Source organism: Eucalyptus grandis, chromosome 11, assembly GCF_016545825.1.
Source record: "Eucalyptus grandis isolate ANBG69807.140 chromosome 11, ASM1654582v1, whole genome shotgun sequence".
NCBI lineage: Eukaryota > Viridiplantae > Streptophyta > Magnoliopsida > Myrtales > Myrtaceae > Eucalyptus > Eucalyptus grandis.
Window position 1 is genome coordinate 16430291 of NC_052622.1, and position 27592 is coordinate 16457882.

At 41.5% G+C, this 27592-nt stretch overlaps 1 protein-coding gene, 1 long non-coding RNA gene and 3 pseudogenes across 2 annotated transcripts; 4 read left to right on the plus strand and 1 right to left on the minus strand.

The window, feature by feature from the left end:
• The first annotated feature begins 4579 nt into the window (after window positions 1-4579).
• LOC104427327 lies at window positions 4580-8696 on the plus strand (annotated as a pseudogene).
• Window positions 8697-10990: 2294 nt separating this feature from the next.
• On the plus strand, window positions 10991-13802 carry LOC120289783 (annotated as a pseudogene).
• A 2250-nt stretch (window positions 13803-16052) lies between these two features.
• On the plus strand, window positions 16053-17612 carry LOC120289457. The gene is made up of 3 exons (XR_005547471.1): window positions 16053-16207; window positions 16853-16945; window positions 17548-17612. It is a non-coding gene; the product is annotated as an uncharacterized LOC120289457 (long non-coding RNA).
• Window positions 17613-17887: 275 nt separating this feature from the next.
• LOC120289784 (prosaposin-like) lies at window positions 17888-19216 on the plus strand (the record flags this gene model as incomplete). Its single annotated transcript, XM_039305134.1, is given in 4 exon segments — window positions 17888-17989; window positions 17992-18075; window positions 18292-18351; window positions 18664-19216. Coding segments are annotated over 4 exon segments (411 nt in total), but the record flags the coding sequence as incomplete, so codon positions are not given.
• Window positions 19217-20338: 1122 nt separating this feature from the next.
• LOC120289785 lies at window positions 20339-25927 on the minus strand (annotated as a pseudogene).
• Between the last annotated feature and the right edge of the window lie 1665 nt (window positions 25928-27592).

Sequence of the window (27592 nt, forward strand, 5' to 3'; positions counted from 1 at the left end):
GCTTTCATCTAATTGTGGTATTTAGGGCGTGTGGACGAAGGATTCGCGTCCCATGCATCTTCATTCGCAAACATAATTCAAGCCGATTCGTACTCCAAGAAAATTTAATCTAACATTCAGCCAAAAAAATTAATGAAAATGCAGCAACGAAAGCAACTTGATTCATTTGATATATGATCAGTTAAGTATGTCATGTCGCGTGCTCCACGAATGCAAAATTTGCCATCAAATGTGGCATTGTATTGTTAACGTAGTTTTTGCATGACGAGGGTGTGCAAAAATATATGAATCGTTAGGTATAAGTTTTGGGTGGAGTCCATTAGCAGCTAAAGCTCACGTTAATTGAAATCTAGATCGGTCAGAACGCTGCGTCTTATGAAGCTTTCACATTGTTTTTCCTTTTCTTTAAAAAATTTGCCAAATTCGTTCTTAGTGTGATTGCTGCCTGCCATGGCGGGCGATGCGCATTGCCATGTGTGGTCGCACGGTGAGGAGGTTCCCGCGAGGAGAGGAGGAGAAAAGAAAATGGATATATACACTACAAGTCATAAAACTTATCGTGAAAGTATAATTGAGTTTTAAAACTTTCAAAAAAGTATAATTAAATTTTAAAAAATTTGTCAAATTAATGCAATCAAGTCCTTCCGATAACACCATTAATTTGTCTAATAGAAAATGCCGGCATAACATTTTTAAATTAATTTATCTTTCTTACATGGCATTTTTTTTACTTTTTTCTTTCCATTTTTATTTAGATAATATTAAAAAGTAAATGAAAAACAAAAATAATTTTTAAGAATAAAATTGGAAATATAATAAAATAAATTGACTCATAGCTAGGTGTTGTGACTACTACCCATTGCCCAAGGCGCTAACCAAAGTCGCCGACCATTGCCACCTTGAGCAAGGCCTTGTCAGCCCATGCAAGGGTTGGCAAGGCTCACCCAGACTGGGTTGAGAGCGCCAAAAATCTAGCGATGCCGACCCTCCCTTGGGGTCGACAATCATCGCCCTCTTTGGGTGAGGCCTTGCCAACCCTATGTAAGGGCCAGCAATCGTCACTAGCTTGACCAAGGCCTCACTAGGGCCAATGCGACTCACCCAAAATTGGGTGACACCAATCCTATTTGCGGCCAGCAAGCCCTTGCCCTTTTTCTCTTATTTTGTTTTGTAAATTTATTTTACCTTTTTAGTTTTTAATTTTATTTAAATAAGATTTGAAGGAAAATGTAATTAAAAAAATACCACTTATGAGAGAGAAATTAATTTAAAAGCATTAGAATTTGATTGCACCAATTTAATAAATTTTAGGATATAATTGCAGCTTTTAAAAGTATTATAACTCAATTACATTTTCGAGACAATTTTTAGGAATTGAAATTAGAGGTGTCAGAACTTTGAACTCATTTATATTGAGAAGTGTCATATATGGATTAGTTAAGTTTTAGTAAATGGATTATTAGTAGGTTTGCTTATATGGAAGTCTAATGATACATGAATTGTAAATGGGTTTGTCTTTAAACTTATTTACAACCCATTTAACTTATAACGGTTATTAATTGAGTTAACTCATTAATGAGATATCATCCTTTTGAGCAGTTTATATAGTTTTTATATTTTTAAAATTTCCATTTTTGATCATTTTTTTTTAGAAAATTTCCATTTTTAATTTTTTAATTTTCTTTTCTTTTTCTCTCTTTCTTTTATATTTTTCCACTATGAATTCCGGCAATCGACCCTTGTCGGCCACTAAACAAGGGCCGCAAAGCCTTAGCCGATGCGCAGGCAAAGGCCGTGAAGCCCTCACCCAGTTGCCAATCACGCTAGTGAGCCTTGAGTTCGCCGATCGAGCGAGGCTAATGCCTTGTCGGGCTCGGGCAAGCTTGAGCTCACCAACTCTAGTGAGGCCAAGCTCATCGGCCTCAACGTTCGCGAGACTCCAGCCTCCCCAATTTGGCAAGCCTCAAGCTCGACCTTGTCAATTTGTGGCAAAGCTTGAGTTCACCTATCACCAACCACGAATCACCGGCAATGGCCACCATGGCCAACAACCAAGAGAAAAGTGAGGAAAAAGAAATAAAAATACTTAAAAGGAATGCACGGAAAATCAAATCAGATTTTTTATAATACGAAAAAAAATATTTCTAATTCATTTTCAAGTTTTAGCTATATATTGAAGAATATTATCATTTTCAAAAATACCACATTTTCATGACATAAATGAAGCCTCAATTTTTAAAAAAATTATAAAATTTATCCATTAAAATTTATAATTGTATGGAAGTGTTTTTACAATATAATTTTAAAAAAATCATAAGACATAAGTTTTTTAAATTTGATTAATTATGAAAGTGCTTTACAATATGGGTCGGGTCAGGTTAGAATCAATAAATTTACATAATAAAAGGCTAATGGGTTATTTGGTTCAAATCATTCATAATCTAAACCAAATCCAATCAGACTTACATATTTGACTAGTCTACTTGAAATGCGCACGTCCCAAAAGAAAATAAGCTATAAGAGTGGGGAATTGCCTAGGCTGAAAAGAAAGCCACTGGACACATGGCAATCAATGAGCGGAAGAAACTACGGCTTATGTGGAAGTCCAGTACTATGCCATGTTTTTCTCGTCCCTCGAGGAGAAAGGAACTGAACTTTTGAAACGTTGACCGTTGAGATGCAAGGAAAAAGACGCCACTGCTCTCTTTTTCTAAAAAGGCTTCCTAAGAGGGATCTTTGCCGTATGAGACCCTTGCTTACTAGAAATGACATTATTTAGATAAATTACTTTGCCAACACATGAAATGATAATTGGATTCAATTGATGAGCCCCAGTTTCCTTTCAGTAAAGACTATAATCCATTGATAATATATATGGATTTCACAAAATCTTACAATGTCATCAAACTATCACCACGCCACTGCCAATTTACTTAAAACACACACCCTAATGTATGAAGGAGAATTGAAAGACACTTAATTTTTAATAAGATGTTATGAGAATAAGAAGCAAAGGAGAGAAACATAATAAGAAGAACATGAGTTGCCAAAATTACAATCAATTGACCTTCCTACGATTCATCCTTATATGATCACTAAACCTGGTAAGATGGCTAAGGCCTCCCATCATGACCATTGCATTAGCAAGTTGCTCCAGAACAAATCCAAATTGTTGAGGTATACGGTCACTTGATGGTCCATCAAATCCCCACTAAACAAGCGTTGGTCTAAGTGGAGTAGGCCTTTTGGCTCACCAAGTTGCGCAAGTAGCTGTTGTCGAAGGATGTAAGGCTCATGACTTCAAGATGGGAGAGGTTTTGTCGCCTCCTGAGCTAAGGCAATCAGCCTTTAAAGATGTGATGAACAATGAGTTTATGTTGCTTTAGTTGTAGAGCCGGGATCGAATGTAGTGTGCACTGGCCTTGCCTATGGTGTGGGATACCAAGAGTGCCACCATTTCTTTGGCAATGAATCCTTGTTGGAGAAAGAGGTGATGGGGTAGTTGAGATCAAGAATTGGAGATGGGAGGTCGATATTAGCGGCGCTTAGGCTCGTCATGGTCAATCTCTTCTTTCTAGTCATGACCCTCACCTCAAATTTGGATAAAGGTTTGTAGGCCCTCGTCAGCGGTTGGCCAAAGTCACCAGTCGTTGCCTAGGGCCTGGCGATCCTGACTAACCCTCCTCCACCATTGCCGGCCCTTGCCAATGATGGTGGTGTAGAGGCAGTGAGGGCTGTGCAAGCCCTCACCAAGCGATGCACCTACTTAAAAAAAAAATGGTTATTTTAATTAATATATACATTAAAATTTGATTTTTGGGGCAAAACGACGTTGTTTTGCATCTTCATTACTAAGTCAACATTTCAGCATGCCACATGGACCACTCATATCAGATTTCAAGCCACTTTCGTCGGACTTAATACTTATATATCAGAATTTTCAAAAAAAAAAAAGGCAGTTAAGCATACATTTTGGAAGTTTTGACACTTAGATATTCACTTATGTTAAGTTTTAACACTTATTCTGTACTTTAATTGACACAGACATGCAAATGAGCAAAAGGAAGCACATTATCAAGGCTGCATAGGAAGCAACGGCTGAATGACTATTTGGATGGGAAAGAGAGAGAGACAAGGGAAAGATCGCGCAAATGTGTATTGTGTCTTGGTTTGGATTCTTCGTGAACTTCAGCATGCGGTATTTATAGGAGAATTACACTACTTTTGGACACGCTGCATGGGAAAAAAAAAGAAAACAAGATAATTTAATATTAAAAAGAAAATAATTAGAACGTATGTAATTTCTAGCTTGAAGCAAAGGACATCCTTGAGATCGGGGAAGCCATGCTGGTAATTAATTATATCTAAGTCAAAACAATTGGTATCGGGCTGTTATACACGAAAAGTGCCTAGTATAGTTGACATATACGTGCAATATATGTGCCATGTATGTGCAATATACGTGCAATCTTGAAAGATAAGGATAATTAACATAAATATCATCAAGACATTGTTAATGTAACCATACAATTATTTTAACCTAGTAATGGTGCAAGGGCAGCCACACATTTGCTTGATCGCATCGACCTCTACCTCGACACAATTGTCCGAGGAGAACTACTACACAGCAAAGTGCCCAAAGGCACTTGAGACCGTGAGATCCAACGTGAAGGCGGCGATGGCCAAGGAGGCTCGCATGGGAGCATCCTTGCTCCGACTTCACTTTCACAACTGCTTCGTCAATGTAAGTGTCTTTCACTTTCTAGCTCTATTCAACCCGTCTTCTTTTTTTCATCTAATATTAACGAAAGTTATTTTTAATTTGTTTTAGAGGGATGTGATGCATCCATTCTACTAGACGATACAGCGAACTTCATCGGGAGAAGACGGCCCTTCCCAATGCAAACTCCGTGAGAAGATTCGACTTGATCGACACCATCAAGTTGGAAGTAGAGAAGTTATGCCCCGGTGTTGTCTCGTGCGCTGACATCTTAGCCATTGCCGCTAGGGACTCTGTTGTCACGGTAAGTGCCAACCCTTGAAATTTCTTGAAACATCCACAGAGGCTATTATTTTTCCTGAACTTATTTGGATTCAATTTTTGATGTGTAGTTGGGTGGACCGAGTTGGCAAGTTTAGCTCGGAAGAAGGGATTCGACCATGGCGAACGGAAGTGCTGCTAATACCAACCTTCCATCTCCAAAGCTAAATCTCAGCGACCTCATCACCGCTTTCACCAACAAAGGGTTCACTGCCCAAGAAATGGTGGCACTCTCAGGATCTCACACCATAGGCGAGGCTAGGTGCACGACATTCCGAGACTGGCTCTACAACGAGAGTAACATGAACTCGTCATTTGCCGCTCCTTCGAAAGCCAATTGCCCCAGCTCGAGAGGCGACGACAACCTTTCCCCTTCCACGTCCTTTGACAATGGCTACTTCCGGAACTTGGTGAGCCAAAAGGGCTTACTCCACTCGAACCAGCAATTGTTCAGTGGAGGTTCGAAGAATGCTCAAATGACTGCCTACAGCAAGAACTTTGCCTCATTTCAGAAAGATTTTGCCAAGGCTGTGGTCAAGATGGGTGGCCTTAGCCCTCTCACCGACTATCCCAGCTTAATTTTCGAAAATTAATTAATTAATTACAAAAATTATTAGATAAATGCCATAAATCTAATTTAGGCCCATAATGCCTAATTGGACGTCGAAACAGACCCAAAAAATTTCCAAGATTCGTTCAATAAATAGTAGAGCGTGTCTACTAGCTAACTACACTAACCAATTGCCTAACATGCATTGATAAAGCACTAATTTAATTACTCTACTCTAATATATCCACCTAATCGCATTTAATTAAATCTAAACAACCCCTAAGCATCATTAGCCTACTAAGTGAGGATTAGTGAGCAAAACTCACTTGATTAATGAGCGGGTCGGTATGAAATTTCGGGAATGTGATGGAGACCGACTATCCTCAAGGCGGCCAAGCAACCAAGGCTCAGGATCACCTCAAAACGGGCTTGGAAGCTTGCTGGAAACCCACTTTTTTGTTCTCTATTTGCTACTAGTTGAGAGTCAATCCGAGGCCGGTTGAGGCGAGCAAGGGCTGATGATGCTGCAGCAAGGTTGAGCGGCCAACGGTGGGGCTCGGCGAGGCTTGGACAACGATGGACAGTCTCCAATTGGGCTAAGGACATCCATGGGACACATGGGCAGAGGCAAACGGGGACGGCCGGGCGCAGTGGCACGCGAGCGGACGGCGGAGTGCACGGGCGGCGAATGGCGACGGTGGTGGCGTGCAAGCAGCTCTTGCTATCTCCGGCAGTATTGCTGGCTTCCTTGGTTGCTGTGGGCGTCGAACAGTAATGGAGAGAGAGAGGAAGGCTGTCGCACAACCAAGGGAGAGAGAGGAAGGAGTGAGGAACATGCTTGGCTTTAGCAGGGTCTCATTGGCCAATTCTTCTAATGCTTTGTCCCTTTGACTCTTCCTTGGCCTAGTGTTGTCCCTTGGCCCTCCTTCAGCCAACAAGGCCTCCATATAGAAACTTATGGCGGTCCAAATGTTGAGGAGGTGGAGGCATATGAAATTCCAAGCAAAAAGGCTTCAATTGGACACCCATTCGTGCTTAATTCAATCTAATTCGGCCTCAACAAATCCCGTCATCGAGTCAATACTCAATCTAGTATTTTCCTCACCCATTGAACCATCTTGCATCCCAATTTCATGATAAAAAACGGTCCCGCCTTTTTCCGAACAAAAAACGGCCCTAGAACGACTTTTTCCCAAAAAGTCTCGGGTTCTGAAAAACCTTACGAGATTGAGTCGACGTTCTAGAATTTATTGTGACATGACAGAATCTTCAATTTTCGAAATTAGACTCAATTTCGTAGTTAATTTCACTTAAGCGCGTTTTTAACGTGACTTAAGCTATCGGGTAGTTTTAGAAATTTTTAGTGCAAATGACCCGTGATCGATTTTTTTCGAGCCACAATAAACCCACTCGACACATTGGCTACTCTCGGTTGTCGTGAAAATCTCGAGGATTCAAATACGAACAAAGGGTACCAAAACGACGAAGAATCGGTCTAGGGCTGCTCAACGAGAATTTTCTAATTTAGTGGAGTCACCCATGATTAGCCACATATCTTAGTCGAGTTGACATATCTCTGTTCTCAAATCAACTTTTAAGCGTGTCGTAATGGCCTCTAAGGATGAGCACGGTCTTGGGCGATTCCTGGTCAAATTCTCAATCCATCGCATTAAAATTCTTTAACGGCTTCCCTGGATAGTCTAATTATCTCAAAAGTGATCAGCTCTGAGAACAACCCTATAGGCGCGTCGATGAAATGTCTGATTTATTCAATAAAAAATAGAAATGAAAATTTGGGATGTCACAATGATCCTATCATAATTTGTCCATAGTTCTCCTATAAATACCACCGGTCGAAGCTCATGAACAATCCAAACCAACGCACGACACTCATCTAAAGAGCTCTCCCTTGTCTCCCTCTCTTTCCCATCTAATTAGCCCCTTCAGTAATGTCCCCCGATACGCCCCAGAAACTATGCTATCACAATTTGGATAGGACCATATATGATTCCACTCAAATCCGATCCGATCCACTCATTTGACAAATGCAGGGGAAAATTGTTCGGGCTATAACAGGAGCCACTAGACACGTGGCGATCAATGAGCGGAGAAAACTACAACTTACGTGGAAGTCCAAGACTACACCATGTTTTTCTCGCTAAGGGAACCGAACTTTTGAAACATTGACCATTGAGATGCGGGAAAAAGATGCCGCCACTCTCATTTTCTGAAAAGGCTTCCTGAGAAAGCCGGGAGACGAGCCCACCGGAACCGACCGAGCAAAAAGGAGGAAGAAGAAGGCCAACAAGCTTGGTCTCGCCCGCCCATGGAAGCGCAGCTCCTGATGCCTTGTCCCCTACATTTATACTCCCCAGGCATGCTCAAAGTTCCCGACTTGACCGCCACCACCACCACCACCACCACCCATCATCGAAGCAACTCCACCGTCGTTTTGCCAAATCTCTCATCAAAAGAGCTAATACGTGCAATGTATGTGCCATGTACGTGCAAGATACGTGCAATCTTGAAAGATAAGGATAATTAATGTAAATATTATCAAGACATAGTATAACCATACAGTTATTTTAACCTAGTAACAGCTGTCACACATTTCACTTTAGATGGAAAGGGGACCCAATACAACCTAGAAACTGTGCTTCCTCTTTTTCGTTTGCTTGATCGCATCGACGTCCGCCTCAACACAATTGTTCAAGGAAAATTACTATGCAGTAAAGTGCCCGATGGCGCTCGAGACTATGAGATCCGCCGTGAAATCAGCGGTAGCCAACGAGGCGTGCATGAAAGCATCCTTGCTCTGTCTTCACTTTCATGACTGCTTTGTCAATGTAAGTCTCTCCCCTCGCAACGTCACAAGTCCTACATCCTTTGACAACGGCTAATTCTGGAAGAGCCAAAAGGGCCTACTCCACCTGGACCAACAATTGCTCGAGGGAGGTTCAACAGACGATCATGTGACCGACTACAGCGACAATTTGGGTTTATTCTAAAACGATTTTGCTGCTGCCATGGACTAAGACAGGATTCCTTAGCCCTCTCACCGGGTCTAGCAGTCAGATAAGGATGAATTGTAGGGAGGTCAATTGATTGTAAGCCTAGCGACTCGTGTTCATTCTATGATGTTTTCTCTCCTTCGCTACTTATTGAGAGTTAAGTGTCTTCTAATTCTCCTTTGGGTGTGTGTTTTAAGTAAATTGCCAGAGACGTAATGATAGTTCGATGAAGTTGTAAGGTTGACTGACATCTATATATTGCACTAATGGATTACGTTCTAAGAACTTGGGCCTCATCAATTGAATCCGATTATCATATCCTGTGTGCAAAGTTTACCCGTGATCTAATCCTAGACTTTATTGTTTTCTTCTAATTGTGGTATTTAGGACATGTAGACGAAGGATTCACGTCCCATGCATCTTCATTCGCAAACATAAGTCAAGCCGATTCGTACTCCATGAAAATTTAATCTAACATTCAGCAAAAAAATTGATGAAATTCAGCAAGAAAAGCAACTTGATTCATTTGATATATGATCAGTTAAGAATGTCGTGTGGTGTTCTCCACGAACGCAAAATTTGCTATCAAATGTCGCATCGTATTGTTAAAGTAGTTTTTGCATGCTCGAGGGTGTGCAAGAATATATGAATCGTTAGGTATAAGTTTCGAGTGGAGCCCACTAGGAGCTAAAGCTCATGGAAATTGAAGTCTAGATTGGTTAGAACGTTGCGTCTTATGAAGCTTTCGCATTGTTTCTTTTAAATTTACCAAATTCGATTTTGGTGGTGGGCAATGTGTGATGCCATGTGCGGTCGCACGGTGGGGAGGCTGCCACCAAGAGAAGAGACAGAGAAAAAAAAAAGGGATATGTGCATCACAAATCCTAAAACTCACCCATTGTTTGTGGCCGGTGAGCCCCTAGCCTTTTTTTCCAATATTATTTTTCTAATTTATTTTACATTTTTTAGTTTTTAATACTATTTAAATAAAATTTAAAGGAGAAAGGTTATCAAAAAAAATGCCACATAGGAGAGAGAAATTAATTTTTAAATTCCACATCAGCAACTTTTTTTCTTAGACAAATTGACAATGTTAACAAAGGAACCCAATTGCACCAATTTAACATGTTTTAGAATATAATCACATCTTTTAAAAGTATTAAAACTCAATTGCATTTTCGCGACAATTTTAGAGGTATCCAAAATTTTGAACCCATTTATAATAAGATGGGTCGTATGCGGGTTAGTCAAGTTTTAAATAAATGGATTATTAATAGGTTTGGGTTGTATGTAAGTCTAATAAATGGGTTTGTCTTTGAATCCATTTACAACTCATTTAACTTATAAAGATTATTAGTTGAGTCAACCCATTAATGAGGTATCATCCTTTTGAGCAGTTTATATAATTTTTATTTTCTTCAAAATTTCAATTTTTCATTTTTTTCTTTTTCTCTATCTTTCTTTCTCTCTTTTTCCCTACAAATTCCAGCAACTGCTAGCAAGCAAGCCTTAAGCTTGCTAATTAGGCAAGGCCAATGCCTCACGAGGCCTTGGGCGAGCTGAAACTCGCCAAATCTAGTGAGGTCGAGCTCACCAACCTTGGTGCTAGCAAGACTCCAACCTCCTTGATTTGGCAAGCCTCAAAACTTGTGATTAATGAGGCTGAGGCTCAAGTCTCGTTGGTCATGGCAAGGCTTGAGCTCGCTGTTGCCTATCACAACAATCGTGGTTGACGATCAAGAGGAGGAGGACAGAAAAAAGGAAAAAATAATAAGTAAAAATAAATTAAAATTCTATTTTTAAAAATTAAAAATAAAAATGCTTAAAAGGAGTATACAGAAAAATCAAATTAGATTTTCTATACTAAGAAAAAAATATTTCTAATTCATTAATCCTCAATCAAATAATAAAAAATACTATCATTTTCAAAAATACCACATTTTTTTGCGAAATAAATGGAGCCTCAATTTTAAAAAATATATTCATTAAATTTGTAATTGTATGGAAATGTTTTAACAATATAATTTTTTTTTAAATCATAAGAAACAACATTTTCTAAATTTGATTAAACATGGAAGTGTTTTACAATATGAGTCAGGTTGGCTCAGATTGAGTATAGCTCAATAAATTTACATTGCAAATAAATTAGTTCTTGAGTCAATTTGGATATGACCATATATAATCCCACTCAAATCTGATATGATCCATTCATTTGACAAATGCACAAAATAAGTTTTATTTTGTAAGAGGAGGAAATTGTCCGGGCTGTAACAGGAGCCACTTGACACATGGCGATGAACGAGCGGAGGAAACTACGGCTTACGTGGAAGTCCAGGACTATGTTTTTCTCGCCAAGGGAACCGAACTTTTCAAACGTTGACCTTCGAGATGCGGGAAAAAGACGCCGCCGCTCTCGTTTTCCGAAAGTGCTTCCTGAGAAAACCGGGGAGACAGAGCCCACCGGAACCGAACCGAGCAAAACAGGAGGAAGAAGAAGCCCAACAAGCTCGCTCTCGCCCGCCCATGGAAGCGCCGCTCCTGATGCTTCCTCCCCTGCATTTATACTCCCCAGGCGCGCTCAAAACTCCCGACATGACCTCTGCCACCACCGCCCATCATCGAAGCAACTCCACCGTCGTATCGCCGAATCTCTCAGCAGAAGAGCTGATACAACATGTCGAGGGCTCTCGGGACGCGGTCGCCAGAAGACGCGTGTGCCAGTGGTGGGATCACGTGAGGCCTGCGCCCAAGGACCCGATCGCCAGCGTCGGCGAGGCCTTCAAGCCGATGCGAGCCCGAACAAGATCAACCTCGGAGTGGTACGCCGCGATTCCTCCTTGTCTACCCTTTGCTGTCTTCTGTCCGGCTCGGTCGTCAAAATGATTGCTTGGCGGCGATATTATTCGGTGATAGCGTGCGTTTTTATGGACGGGTTTGTTGGAGAATGCAGGGAGCTTACAGGGATGAAGGGCAAGCCCGTCGTGCTTCGGTGCGTGAGGAATGCGGAGGCTAAAGTTGCGGGTAGCGAATTCCTGTGAGTTGTAAATTTATCCCTTATTCTCGGTGACTGTCCGCGCTCTGTTTTCTTGTTCTTGATTCAGTTGATTGTCAAGTGACAAGAAGATATTAGGTGTTTGAGTTGGGAATGAATTGATTGATCAAAAGATGTGCTTCTACTTCCGCTTTAGAAATTGTGGTCATTGTAATGACTATATCAATGTTATTCAGCACTTCTGTATTCTGCATATAGTAACAGTTTGTTATAACATTTCCTTAACGAGCTCATATATCCTTGTCTAATGTGCTATGAAATTGTTTAAAAACCATTGGCTGTGGGTTTCTTGCATTGTTGCTGGGAACTTTGCAGTAGAAGATTGTAAATTGGATAATAAGCTGCTTTAGGAGAAGGTAGACTGTTATAACAACATGAGGGTTACCTGGCTAAGCTGGGAAGATTACATAGTAAATAGACGTGCCATAGGTTTCCTTGAGTTTAGCAGTGGATTAATATCTTCGACCTGAATTTGCACTGATTGATTGCTAGTTAAAGTTGGCACCTATTTACAGAGGAACAAACATTGGCATTTAGGATGAGATTTTATCTCATATTGATTGTAATGGGGAATGTTGTTTACCTAGCTGGCCAGAAATGTGAAACGTAATTTTATCCATGCAGCTCTGTGTCTTAATCCTGAATATTTGCATCTCATTATCTGAGATCCTTGTCAGGAGTCAATTTCTACTTTGGCTAATTCCAGACTGGTTGAGGAGAGCATAAAATTGGTCTATGGAAAAGATACAGATGTCATAGGAGAAGGAAGATTAGCTGGCATTCAAACTCTCTCGGGAACTGGTGCTTGTCGCCTCTTTGCAGAGTTCCAAAGGCGCTTCTATCCAAGATCAAAAGTTTATTTTCCTGATCCAACTTGGTCGAAGTGAGGATGGTTTAAGACTTTTAAACTCGTCTGTGCATTCTTGATACAACTGAATATTGGCTTTTTCATTATCATGAGTATTCATAATTGTTTTTTGACATTCAAAACAGCCACCATAGCATTTGGAAGGATGCTGAAGTTCCTCAGGGCACCTTCTCTTACTACAACCCTAAGTCGAAGGGCCTGAATTTTCCAGCACTCATAGATGATATCAAGGTAAGAACTGTACCCTTTTGATGATAATAAAAATAACGTCTCATATACCCCATGATAAAATGATTAAGTTACAAAGAGGTGCTCTATCATACTGCCTCATAAATTTCCTTCCTTGACTGTAACTATCCGGACATTTTATACAAGTGCAACTGCTATGCTGATTGTGTTTTTCTACCAGTAGAATGCCCCAGAAAGTTCCTTTTTCTTACTCCATCCTTGCGCTCATAATCCAACCGGCGTTGATCCAACTGAGGAAGAGTGGAGAGAAATATCATATCACTTAAAGGTGATCGTTACCTATGTACCATCATGGCTATGCGAGAATTTGGTGATTCTTACACTGACCGTAAACATCAATTGTTGTCAGGTGAAGAATCATTTCCCATTCTTTGACATGGCTTATCAAGGTTTTCAAGTGGCGATCTAGACAGGGATGCACGAGCAATCCGTACTTTTCTTCAAGATGGACATTTAATTGGTTGTGCTCAATCCTTTGCGAAGAACATGGGACTTTATGGACATCGAGTTGGTTGTCTCAGGTACAGATATATCTTGCACACTTAAGTGGGGTTTTCTCCTGCAGTGCTTCAGGAATAAAAATGACAGATGGATCATTGAAAGAGACCTTTCGTGGCCCAGCAAGTCCCTGCAAAGTTACAAGGCAGGGAGAGTTTAGGGAAGAGCAGAACATTAGTGAAGAGAATTATACGAAGACTATTGTGCTTATAAAGACTAAAATATTTTTAAAAAATAATCCTCCTGCAATGCACATACACCTGCTATTCTAATGGTCGGATGTGGTGATGCAGATAGGCAACATCTAGCCATTGTTACAATGCTAATCTACACGGTTCTTCATCTTTCCTTTCCTCTTTAACTTTTTCAGCATTCTTTGCACCGACACAATGCAAGCACTTGCAGTAAAAAGCCAACTGCAGCAGATTGCACGGGCAATGTATGGGAGCCCTCCTATTCATGGTGTATTGCTGGTCTCAACAATCTTAGGAGATCCAGACACTAAGGCACTTTGGGTCGAGGAGTTGAGGTAGCTTCCTATTCTTCTTCTGCAATCGTTTCTCATTCATCAGTTTTCCCATTTCATTTTGTCGTCATATTGTTAGACGAGCTGTTCTGAATCTCTTATCATTGCCTGTATTTTGTAAGGCAATGGTAAATCGCATTTGTAAAATGCGGGAAGCTCTACAGGAAAGCCTCGAAATGGGATCTCCTCTCAGTTGGGAACATATAACGAACCAGGTTGGCATGTTTTGCTTTTCTGGCTTAACTCCTCAACAGATAGAGCAGCTACAGAGGGAGTACCACATATACATGACTGCTGATGGCCGCATCAGGTAGTTTACTTTGCTCTGGTCTGGATTTGAGGTAGCCACCTCCTAATAACTCAGGAGTGCTCATTACCTTATCTTGTTTATAAAGAATTAATTTACTTGTCCCCCAGAAGAGAATTCTTCACTGAGTCAGTTCATGTAGCACTTCTACATTTCCTGAAAAGATCTGTGCAGTCTTTAAGATTTCTTTGTTCATCTTCTCTTAAAGCCTGCCTTCACAAATGGCAGAGTAAGTTGAAAATTGTCTTTTATTGACCAAAGAGAGTTTTCTTTTTGTGGCTATATCCGTCTGCATCTAATCAGCGGAGCACAGCTTTCCTGAAATGGATCACTATTGGCTTTTAAATAGCTTAAGCTGCAATCTGCATACCTGCTGATTGACTGGCTTCGCCTTTTCCCAGTTCTTTATTAGGTGAAGTGTTGTGTTTCTCGCATTTGTTTGATGAGTTATGTTGGACCCTGTTTGAACAGCATGGCAGGAGTTACAATGAGCAACATGGACTATTTGGCAAATGCAATACACGAAGTCACCAAATCTGGCCAAGAATCTTAGGTTTTATCAGGCATCAGGCTTTTAGCTGCTTGTCCTTGCTACTGCCTGATGTTGTTGGACATCATAGTTTTCTTCAATGCACATTGTTGTAGAATTTTATAGAATTCTACTATGTAGCATGCTGTACTTAAGATGTACAGTGGCACTTCTCAGTGCTTTATTTGTGTATAGGCTCGTATGATATGAACCTGTAAGCTGTAATCATCTTTCTATGGACAGTATCATTGATTGTGATCAATCACTTGAATTATGCATCGAATAGCACTGCATCAATCTGAGATCAGTGTGAAGTTTGGCACAGTGAGATAACTCGGTGTCGACTCCGAGTCTTGGGTTGGAGACATGGAAGAGCCGACGTAATTAATTGACAGAATTGCACCCTTTTAACTTTGGTCCCAAAACGGAAACATCAAACCAGTCCTTTTCTTCTCCCCATCAGCATCAATTTCACCTTACTATTCGCAAATCAAGTTTAGTTTCTGTCGTTTTCCATCTATTGAGCTAACAGCTTGATTTAAAGGCTTATATACACCTTCTTTTTCCCCATAATGGATTATATCTATGACAGCAACTCCAGATATATGTTATTTGAGTCTCTCTTCAGGTTCTGGTTTGTCCGTGCTTGCAGAAGATACGTAATAATTAATTGAGACGGCTAACTGAGATAAGCTTAATCAACAAAAAAAAAAAGAAAAACGAGATAAGCTTAATCAATAAAAAAAAAGAAAACGAGATTTCGTGAATATAAAAGCTTATGACGAGACTAGTCGGTGTAGCTTTCTAACATGGAACTGCCCTTAATTTCTTATTAACATTATTTTTGCCTATTTTCAATGGGGCAAGTAGAATACGTACGAAACACTATAAGGTATCTATTTTCAATTTAAGCGGGAATATCCGCTGATAAATTCTTGTTGATCCTGTAATTTCATCTTGCCAACTTTGTACATCGACTTTAATTTGTCGGATCTCGCATCAAATATACGTGATTCAAGACTTTCAATCACGTCGACGTGTGCATACATAATCTGGCATCCCGACTAAAGATGTTTGCGCCATTCGTCTGAATTTTTACGGCGAGATTGACCATTCGGGCTACATCCGGAGTTATTCATAATCCATACAAGAAGTTCAATTGTCTATACAGAGTCGGAAAAAAAAAAATCAGCTTTGAGGAATCCAGGTTTAGATTCAGATCAAGAGCTACGTAGCCAGGTTGGTGATACCTTCGAAATTAGAAAAATTGAGACAAATTACGATGTAGAGAATGTCGAAAGAGTCAGTGCTCAGAAGGGTGGTGGGTGGGGATTATTCGAAAAGCGGCAGACTTCCAACCGACTTCCAACTACCCTTCCTCGCAGTTGCTCAATCCGACAGTCCAACCCCGACCCAGCATTGCCCGAAAGGACGAAAGGAAGAAGATTTGATAAAAATGGTGCAGAACGGACGGTTGACTGGCTCCGGCTTTGGCTTTGGCTTTGGCTTGGACTTTCGCTTTCTTCATGATCCATTCCCCTTGATCGCCGACCACCTCTCGTCGCCGTCGCTCAAGGTACTCCCTCCCTCTCTCTCTGTCTCTCTCTCTCTCTCTCTCTCTCTCTCTCTCGCGCCGGCGACGACTCATTACTGTTCCTTCGCATAGTACAATGTTTCTTGAGCGTGTTTATGTTGCCTCATGTCTAATTTAAGCAGTACATGATCTTTCATTCTTAATGTCAACCTGGAACTCAACACCCAGTAGCTATCCTCTGACACATGCTAGTGCCCTTCGCGTGAATTCAAAAGCCCCAGTTCTCACTTTGGTGTTTAATTAAGCAACTTTTCATAGGGTATTGAGCGTTTTAGCTGCTTTTCCTCTGGAGTCGACGTGTTTATCCCAATTGATTTCGCCACCCAAGAAGGCTTAACATGGTGTGATAGAGCGAATCGATCATTATTACAGACATGTTCAGCTCGATGGTTGAGTGCATGCCCGCGTCGCTCTATCCAAGAAAAGGGCAACTTACGTGCTGATAGAATAGCAGATGTTGAGGAGCCAATTGGCTGTAGAATTCACTGTGCAGGCTTGAATTCTACTCCTCGTGTTTTGCATTACATGATATGCTTTCTCGACATGTTATCTGATTGAGGCAAGGATTTCTGTCAGCATATGTTGGATGTGGATACTTAAATCCGTACAATTGATGTTATGTCCCAGGTATCATGGGTGTGAAGATAGGATTCCTGTTTCTTCTTGTTTTGAGTGGTCTTGCAGCCCTCGATGCTAGGCAACTACCGCGCAATCTTGAAGGTACTCATTCAGCTTGCTTTTGATTTACCTTCATTTCTTTTTGCTTGGTTTCTGGATCTTCCCCACAAGCGATAGGGACATTTGCTTCCCTGTGCTGAGCAAGGAGTTTCAGGAAATGCTTGTAATGAACAATTATTTCTGTCTGATATTAATATCAGAATATCATTTGCTATCTTTGACTGAAACTATATCAAGGTATTATTGGCATGTCATGGGCTGATAAAATTCTAGAAATAATGGCACAACTTGTTATGAGATGACATGAGCAAAACAGGTGCTACATGTGGATTACTGAGTCATGTTGATCACACCAGCTGCCGCTGAAAGGGTGGACGCATTGTTCTCTTACGAATTTTCAAGAGCTATAATGTGATAGCTCTGTGCAGCTTGTATATTTTTGATGAACATTAGTTTGTGTCAGCTGACAAGGAAGCAACCTTAAAACACATGTGACTGATGCCAAGTCATTGTTAACATTCTTGCATTGTATGACAAGTTAAATGGCAAATATGTCGAATGAATATTTGTTCCAAGTTTCATAGCAAATGTCTCACATGTTGATACATTAGCAACTGAATGATGCTTTTAAATTTTGTGGTCAGCTATCAGTACCACATGCTGGAAAAGGGAAGTTCAACGAATGGATATATGTGCGAGTGGTGCGAGTGCAGTACGCGAATTGGCACTCAAATATCTGGCTGAGAATAAAACTCAATCTGAAATAGTTGAACTTCTTCACTTGACCTCTCCCAAGTTCCGGTTTTCAAGGCAGAGGTCTCTCTCTCTCTCTCTCTCTCTCTCTCTCTCTCTCTCTCTCTCTCTCTCTCTCTCTCTAACCAGTTGAAATTGTGGATTCCTATTACTGCCAGTTGTTACATTGCTTTAACCGCTATGGCATCATGATTTCTATATGATTGTCATTCTCATCTGCAGTCGTTGTTTCTAGTGGATTACTATGCTCCAATCTTCTTCCTAGAGCTTTCTACAATTCAACCTGAAGAGCTCTGCAAGGATATCTCCGCCTGCAAATTAGCGGCAAGAGTTTCTCCAAAGCTTAGGAAGATAGCTGTGAATTTTGCCATGATGCTGTTTCACAAGTCTTGGATAAGTTGAAAGACCCTGATACACAGGTTGGTACTTCTTGCATTATGGTAGTTTGTACGTATTGAGCAATCGTTGACAGCAGAAAGCCATTGTGTTCTTTTACTTGTCCCTGGTAAGGGACTACATCTATCAACTTAGCCACCTTCAGGCCCAAAGAAACAAGATAGAAACTTTCCTCCTTTTTACCTCCATGATTCTTGCCACTGAAATGACAACTAATACGATTCTCATGTTGACCTCAGATGGACATAATTGAACTACTCCTGAAGGCTTGTGATTCCCTTGAGAGCTACGAGGACAAGGTAAATCTGCTTTTCTTAAAGGCGAACGTGCACTCACACACATTCGTGTATGGAAATGTTAGATACGCACGATATACTGCCCTTGGCCACGTCTGTTTCTTTTTTAATCCATGCTAGTATAGATTGGCTTTTCAACAAACTTCTAGGAGTTTCTTGAACGTCGAGAACTGAGTTCTTTGCGATGGAAGCCGTCTAGTTCAAGTCAAAAACATGAAATATTTGCTCTCGCATCAAAGCTCTTGTATCTAGTTCTCTCTCCCTTACTCTGAGGTGGCAGCTCCTTAAGATCGACTTACTGTTCACTTTTTGCAGTGTAAGAAGATGGTCTTTGAGTACGGGCCACTAATTCTTGGCAACATGGAACAAATTCTGGAGGCAGCTGATGTATGCAGTCTGTTGCATTTGTGCGCCGCCACCGAAATCAAAAGTGAAGAATCAGTACCCACCAAGGAGATGCCGTTACTATCCGACTCTTGAAGCATCGTCATGCAGGATGCATAGTTCATTTATGTCCTAAAATGTGCGTTTCACTCGCCATCGATACGTACGATCACAACCCTACACTAGTGTCATTACTCGTGACCGGATAGAGCTGGAAATGAAACCCAAAAAGGACCGATGCATGCCAGATGGACATTGGAACGTGTTGTCTGGTGGCGTTGGTTAATGGTTGCTGCGATCACTAGTGCTGTAACACCTAGCATCGTCGAAGTTCTACTTTTGTTTACTTACTATGTTTGTCATACAATAGCCGTATCTGTCGGACAAAAGAACCTCGATGGAACTACTTACATTATGGTTAGCCATTGCTGCTATGTGTGCGCGTTTGTTTGTATATATATAGTGGTCAGTTTGTGTTCCCTTATCCCCTTTTTCTTTTTTAATGGCTGATGGCTGAATTCTCGCTACGCTGCCCAAATTTGAGAGCAGCGGAAATATAACAGCAAAGGAAAGTTCAGCACCAAAGAAAGCGATAAATATCAGAGAGCATTGGACCGTGCACTCACACAAGAACGGAGTCTGAGCTGTTGCTGAACGAAAAAGTTGGGAACCGACAGTTTTATTCAGCGGATAACCCATTGAAAGAGATCATATTCTTCAGCAGGTCATCTAGATCCAGGATCATTCTATATAAAGAATGACAAAAAAAAAAAAAAAAAATGGATCCATCTGAGAAGTCCAGCATTCAAAATTCTGGCTGCTGCACCTTGGTTTAATTGAAAATCTCTGCAGAAGTACAATTTCCCCCTGCAGCAGGAATAAAACGAAAGGCTTTTCCCTTGCACCAAAGGATATAAAAATGGTAAAAAGGAAGGCACTGCTGCATTCCCCTTCGAAAAGATACCGCAAGTATCGTGATTGGCGCCATCGACTCTTTTCAATTTGCACAATTTAACCATCGTGGGGGCAAACGCAAAATTAATCCTAGGGCACTACAGGTTTCGTTAGGCAAACACGAGTGCAATCAGCAAGGACTATATCCTCTTTTTGCCTTTCCCGGACAATTGAGTGAACCCCCGGGCCAGGAAGTAGTTCTCATGCTGTGAGTTTAGGGTGCAGGCGCAGCCGTGTTGGCAATCTAACTATCAAGAATCATTGTCGTCCAAAAGCCCTTTGAACTAGCTGCCCCATTTATCTTTCGCAGACTGGATCTACTTGAGGACTCATTCGGACATATACTCAATTCACCGAAATTGCTTTCCAGCAAAAATAAGTTGGCTTTGGACTCATTCGGACATATATCTATTATCGTGGGTCCCCACTTTTGCCACTGAAGCACCAAAATACATATGCCTTACAGTAGAACTTCACCAAATACATCTCAAATTATATGACAATAGGCCTCCCAACACATCCCCCACAGGCAACGCTCCAGCTGAAAAAAGAACAGAGATTCGACGGCCATATCTTATGGCTGATAAGCCTATGGCCGATAACCACTTGCTATAGCCATAGGTCACAGAAGCAAAATGCGGACTGACCATGCTCAAGACACTGCCTGGCCCTACAGTCCAGATGCCAGGAAATGTCAAATAAATCATAGGACAGGAGTGAGCTGAACGAAATTCTTTCTCATGGGATGAAGTACCACAACAGAGGAGTAACCGGCGGTATAGCAATGAACTAAATCATTTGGTTACCTGAGGGGCAAGAACATGCATTTTTGACCTGTATTGCTATTTGATGTTAATCTAAGTATATATCAATCCCCCTTGTAAAGAAAAGGAAGATACAATGCGTCAATATCTGAACTCCTCCAAAAAAAAGAGGCTGCTTGCCTCTGTAAGAACAGGCATATAAATCCCTCAAATTCTGTTCATTCCGTCTTTCAATCAAGTCACCAGGGTGACTATACATGTTGGGGAAAAGCCCCCCAATATGGGGCCCAAGACTGACAGATTACCAATGCCTTCTCCTGATCCTTGTGCTGCCCATTCCTTACTGCAAAAGTAAATAAATCAAACATAAGATCATTAGAAAACTCTAAAGATGTTTTAAAAAAAAAAGTCATTTAGGACATGACAACGGCAGGGAACTTGGATGTTCTATTTGTCCAGGTTTGTGCAGGCACATTGCCTATATCATTAATAAACTCTGTCGACTCGGTGACCACCGAAAACCATCAACCTTTTGATCAAATAAATGGTTGACATGAAGCCAGTAATGAGATAATAAACCGAAATCATCAGCAAAAAAAGTAATCATATCAGATAATGATCTGCTTCTTCAGCAAGACCTACCTCACTCCCACCTTACATCCTACAATACACCAGGATGGAGAAACACTAAGGACAAAAAAAATGCACAAGGACATGAATGAGTTTCTTACTAAGATCCATTATCCAAGCCATTGGAGGGTTCAGCTTGATCTGGTTGGTCAGGTGGCTCATATCATATCAAGGTAACTGAACAATTTACTTCTTCCTCAATGGCAGATGAAGGAAGTGACTTAGTTCAGCTAGATAAGTCTAAATATAACATTACCCTCAAATAAATCTTCAGCTTATTGCTGTAACCTGTAGAAATAAACTCCTCCCCCATCAAAATGGATTAATTACAGATGAAAATTCTCTCTTGATGGAAAAGAATGTTAAGAGGGCCAAAGGGGTTGAGACAAGTACAAAGAGGGAATCTAAAATAATTAGCATCAATTCCTCATGGTGGAAAAACCTATTTAAGAAATAATGGAAAGTTTCCCACAGTATCTGATCCCATGCCCCAAGATCAAGTTACTAAACACAGATAGAGAAAAAACTGTCAATCTCAGACTTAGCAGGAATAGCTCATAAATCTATGCTTTCAAAATGACCGAATGACAGAAAACCAAAAATGATATTATCCCTGGAAGGAAACAATACTACGAATAAATCCTCCATGAATGACCGACCTGAACCCCAATTAGTCCCTGGCACTTTGTTGGTCAAATAGTAAGACTTACTTAACCTAATAATGATGCAGCAAAGACAGCTGACTGCCTCTGAGAGCTTCCACAGAGGTTACTTGTACTCAACAAAGAAAATTTTCCTCTTTGGAGCTTATTGACAATCAGAATGAAAAGGGAGGAGTCACAGGGAGCTGCTCAATGCTTCAGATAATTTTCCCTCAAAAACTTACTCAGACAACTACATTGAACTTGCTAATCCAACATTATCAGCAAAGATGACACTGAACAACTAATTCTCTGAAGAGATTTGAAGTTAAGATTTTGGTCCCCAAAGAACCATATCAAAATCCTAATCGTCACATCTCCCCAACGGTATGTTGGAGCTACTCAGCCTGCTAGTGTTCTGGCCTTTGGTTTTGAGAGCATCCTGCTTTCCAGTCAATCCATGCAACTAAATAGCAAATTATGGGCTAAATTTGTGAACTCAGGACATAGGGCACACAAAGTCTGTAAAAGATCGAGGTAAATCTGGAGTTCTCGTCACGAGAAGCTGTCGCAGGAAGCATCTCTCTACTGCAATTAAAAAAAAAAAAATAGAGAGGAAAGGAAGGTGATTTCACAAGAAAACTAAGAAAGTTGCTGCTTTCTCATAATGCTGCATAGAGATGCAAAGAACGTGATCTGAATGACTGAAAGAAGCTGTCAGGAAAAAAAAAAATTATCCACTTACATGGAGTGTAGCTAGCAAAGCTACCGTAGGCAACTTACTCAAGTTAGACTTAAAAAAAAAACTGGGTGCCACATTATCACAGGGTAGTCCAAATGCTAATGAGATCAATACATGCAGGTTAAAATACTTAACACACTGGCAAAATGTTAGGTCCCAGAAACTACACTCTTCCAAAGAGTCGCCACAACTATCTGCCCATGCAAATAAAGATAAGGTTGCAGTCAATTGTGTACATAGACATTTACATCTCTTACAAACTTCTCTAGCTGATAGTAACATTCCTATTTATATAACCTAAACCATCAACGAAACATAGAACCAAAGTTATTGTCTTTGTCTTAACTCTGTATCTAATGAAAGAATGCTTCCGGACATATATAAGGATTTCCATGCACTCACTTGACCAACAATTGGCTGGAGATGGCTCAAATGGATGAGCAAAAGCAGATCTAGAAGGGCTTCCAAAATACATTTGATTTGGAATAGACTCTCCCTGAGGAGCAAGAGGAAGTTGATTTTCACCATCTGACAGAGGTGGAATGAAGGCTTTTTGACCCATGGATTGATTATTTAAGCCCGCCAAAGGGCTTAAAGTTCCACCACTTCGTCCACAACCGACAAAATCTTTCTGTGGAGTGTGAATACTTGGTAGGACGGGATCCTCCTTTGAAAAGAGTGAGACTGAACTATTCTGTGACAAAGGGCGAAGAATATCTTCCTTAGATGATCTGCTCGGCTCAGAATTCAAAAAGCCAGCTTGCCGGGGCACCTATTAAACTTAAACCATCTTGAGCAAGAGGAGAAGTATCACATTTGCCCAGGCTCTCTTATCATCGCTTGCATCTCCCACATTAAAATTGCTCGTGTCTGGGGCCTTCGAGTACGAGCAAAACGATTAGCATTGTTATGCCTGTCCTCGCACTGTGAATTCCAGCGAGATTGGAGACTGATAGGTGATGGCTTGGGTGAATCCAGATGCAGTGACAACATTCTTTCTAACATGAGGCATTTCTGATCCCAAGTCTGTAAAAAGCCAGACCCCAGATCCAACTGAAAATTATCAAGTGATTCAGAAACAGGCCCCAGTAATGACGCTGGGTCTGGAAACATAAGATGGGTCTTCAAAAAGCTCCGGCTCTTCTTGAAAAAAATTCATGAGATCCTTCTCCAGCTCGAAAAGATGGGTTTGATGACAGGTGAAAAGCCTAAACTACCGCTGGGTGTCCCATTTCGATAAGCAGGTCGAGTAAATGGTGATGGAAGCCCAAAGTTGAGGGGATTATCAAATAACTGAGTTGTTGGTGGCTGACCAGGTGCCAAATGGGCTGACCTTCGTGGAACTTGGGACTCGGTTTGCTTATAACATAAGTATTGGCTGAAGGATGAACAGATGATGAGCGAGTAAATAATTGTTACACGCTTTCTTCGGGTGCAGATGCCGCTTGTGTATCAGAGAGTACCTTGTCATGAACATCAAAGCATTTTACTGACAACATTTCCAGCAATACATACATATGCTGCACAAGCATCATGACACCACAGATCATGTCACTAAATGAGCCGTAATTGCATAAGACCAGCTCTTTGCTCAAGAATAAATTAAGTTCAACAAAGGACACAAGTATGCAAATGAAAAAATTGCAAAAGAAGAATAGCAGACAAGATTTGTTTGCTCAACAATAGTTCAGAAGTATGTTCACATGCCGATTACTTGCTCAGAATTATGGATATGGTTACAGCAAAGACAGGACAAAACTACACAAGAAGAGACGACTTACGGGAGAGTTACTGCTCTTATCTTCCAAATTCATAACTGATTTGCCACCTATTCGCTCAGGTGGACCATAATCTCTCTTATAAGAAGTATGGACATGATTTACAGCACCAATAGGTTTGTTTTCTTTAGAGGTTGCAGCAGGAGTATTTGCAGCCCTTCCAAAGAAACTACCCCACCGAGCGCTTTAGAAGAAGATAAGAAAGTACCCCTCATTCGGTCCAAGTATCTAGCTCCTTTACCGCCCCTATTAGCACTATTTGCAGAGACACCCTTTAAACCACGCCCCATATCAGTACCCTGACCCTTTACACTTTCTGTTGCAGATTTTGAGGTTGACGATCGGGTAAGCTCTTCTTGTCGGAGTCCTGCTTTCTCTCACTTTCCTTACTCTTCTTTCCAGTTCTTCCGCATCAGAGTTGCTCTTACTTGAGCCCCTGTCCCTATCTTTCTTTCTTTCCTGACGCTTTTTCTCTGCCTCCCTCCTCCTATCTCTTTCCTTGTTGGGTGATGATCCTTTTCCATTATCTTTCTCAGCCTCGGTTTTCTCATCCCTAAGTTTTCTTCGCTCCTCGACTAACCGTGCAACCTCCTCCACGCTGTTTCCTCTCTTCCTCCTCCAAAAGTTCCCTCTCCAACCTAGCTTGCCTCTTCTCCTCAGCTTTTCTGCGTGCCTTCTCACTTCTGCTCTCATAAGAATTCCCACCATCCCTCTTAGCCAACATACCCCTATGCTCAGCATCAAAGCAGCATCCTCCCTCAATGAACTACTTCCCTAAAAATCTTTCTCCAAAGCCACCTAATGCTCAAGAAAAAAGATGTCAGCAGCTTACAGGAAAAATAGCAATTCCTGAATACGAATTCTCTGCCAAACAATGGTCATCTCCCCAAAAACCCCATTTCCAGTTCTTCTCCACGCACCAGATTTTGTTGGAAAAGACCCACCCGCCCAGTTCCCATTTTCTAGCCAATCGTGACCACATCCATCCACTGTCAGCCGCCTTCCCATTCAATAGCTTCCCACCCTTTCCGACCAAATCCTTAATAATCCCAGAGTTTGAAATACCCATGCCAGGCGGCACAGGCAAGTCCAGAACCGGTCTCTTTGAAATATGCCCACAATAAGAACACATAAACTTACCTCCACCTGGATTTTGATCTTTATATGGGGTCAAACAGTTACGACACCTCCGGTCGCAGTCTTCCTAAGCTTCTGCAGCTCAATGGCTTCGTTCTTTTTCCTCTCCCTAAGCAGCATTCCTATGCGCCTGCCAAGCCGACAGCAGGCGTCAAAATCTCATACCAAAAGAGGGTAACCAACAGCACAAACACGCAAACCAGCCTCGGCGACGTAATCTCAAACGAAAAGCGGGCGGCAACAGCTGAGAGAGAGCCCATAGACCTATCAGTGGAATCACCAACCAAGGCAGCATAGTGGCGACCCGGCGTGACCACTCTGAATCACACACAGTATACACATTATCCACTAACTGACGCCTATCTTCCCCCGTGATCGTCGAACACAGCGAAATTCACCCAAACCCTAGAACAACCAACCCAGCACCCCACCTCTATCTCCAAAGCGCACAACCCTAAATTCCTCCGCCCGAATCGTACACGAAACGCCGAACAAGGCAGAGCAAAAATTCCTCCCCCACCACCCAGCACCGACCCCAGCCCACCTCGAATCCCCCCAACACCGCCAAATTAAACCGCTCCCTTCGATTACCGCGCTACGTTCCCCCGATGCCACTGAACTCGAGAACGGATCCCCCTCCCCCTAGGGATTCCCGCAAAGGCTCCTCGTCGTAATGGAGCTGCAGACAGCAAGGGCACGGAGCTTTTCCTTCCTCCTTCCTCTTTTCCTCTTCCTCTCAATCGAACGAATTGGGGATTCGAAGACTTACAGGTCGGCCGCCCATTCCAGGGAATGCGAAACACGACCGGCGCGAGGCTCGCTGTCGCCGGAGACGTTCGACGGAAGGAGGCTCCTTCGGGTCGCGAATCGGAACAATCGCCCGCCGATCCGGTTCGGAGCTTTTTTTTTTTCCTTCTTCCTTCTTGCTAGCGAAGAAAGGAACTGTGAAGAAGAATTACAGAAATCGTGAGACGATAAGAAGAAGTCGCCCAAAGAAAATGACGATAAGCCCATTTTTCGGCTTATATAAGGAGGAGCCGAACCGGGAGCCCGGACCGGTGCTCGGGTTTCGGACCGGCCGGTTTGACCATTCCGTCGTATGAAATTAATAGGATTGTCGAAGGTGCGTTTGTTTGACCGGAAGAATTTTCACACATTAATTTTCCTGACTTTCATGCATTCAATTGGCTGAAAATGATTATTTACGGAAATCATTTACCATCAAAATATATATACATTTAAAATTAGGAAAATGAATTTCTAAATTTTAAAAAGGATAGCTTATCAAAAAAATTACTAGCTTTTATTTGTTCGATGGTTTTGGAAAATCAATATCATAAAGAAAGTTATTTTCTTTCAATTTAAACTCATTATCTTCAATTTATGAAAACCGTTGTAGTCTTTCGTCATTCAGACGTCAAAAAGTACGGAAATGATTTCTCGAAAATGATTTTCCTTTCAAATATGCGGACCTTAATTAGATGCTTTTGAGGAGGGAAAGGGGAAGGGTCCTTGACGTGGGATCGCATGCGTGTGGCCTTTATTCTATGTTGAGGCACTTAAGGCAAAATGTCCATTTCGTGTGTCGCGCAGGCTAATCGGATGAGATTTCGAACAAGTACGATGATTGCGTTGCTGAATTTGGCGGTGCGAAAGGACTTGCGCGAAGAGTCATTCGTTCCTTTTTGTGGTGATGAGTGGACTTCTGCCGAGGTTGTGCGGTGCTGGGAAAACGAGGAAATCGTGGGTTGGGTTTCGATTCTTGGGCGACACTGGCAAGAATCTTGGACAGTGTGTCGTGTCCGGCTCCTGGGCTTTGGTTCCCCTCGCCCGACTCGCGGGAGGACGTATGCCGGTCGACCGACTGCAGAGCATCATCAAGATTAGGATCGAGGCCTCTTACATAGGGAGACCAAGGGCGTTAATTTTCTGGACCTTCGTCAGAAACCTGTTCGTGCCGTAGCAAAACAATAACCCAATGTCGTTCACATGTTCCAGAACTTGTCTTATTCGTCCATAGGTGTGAGGATGGTCGGGAGGAATTTGAGAACATCAATGCTTCACATCCTTTCTTCTATAATTAATTCTCGTGCCCTTTCATTTCCTACTTTTTCAAGAAGACAGCTAATGAAAAAAGAAAACGAGAAATTTATCTAACGTGCTTTCAAACCCATCAATGACGGAATCATTAGAATATCCAGTCCATTTCATGGT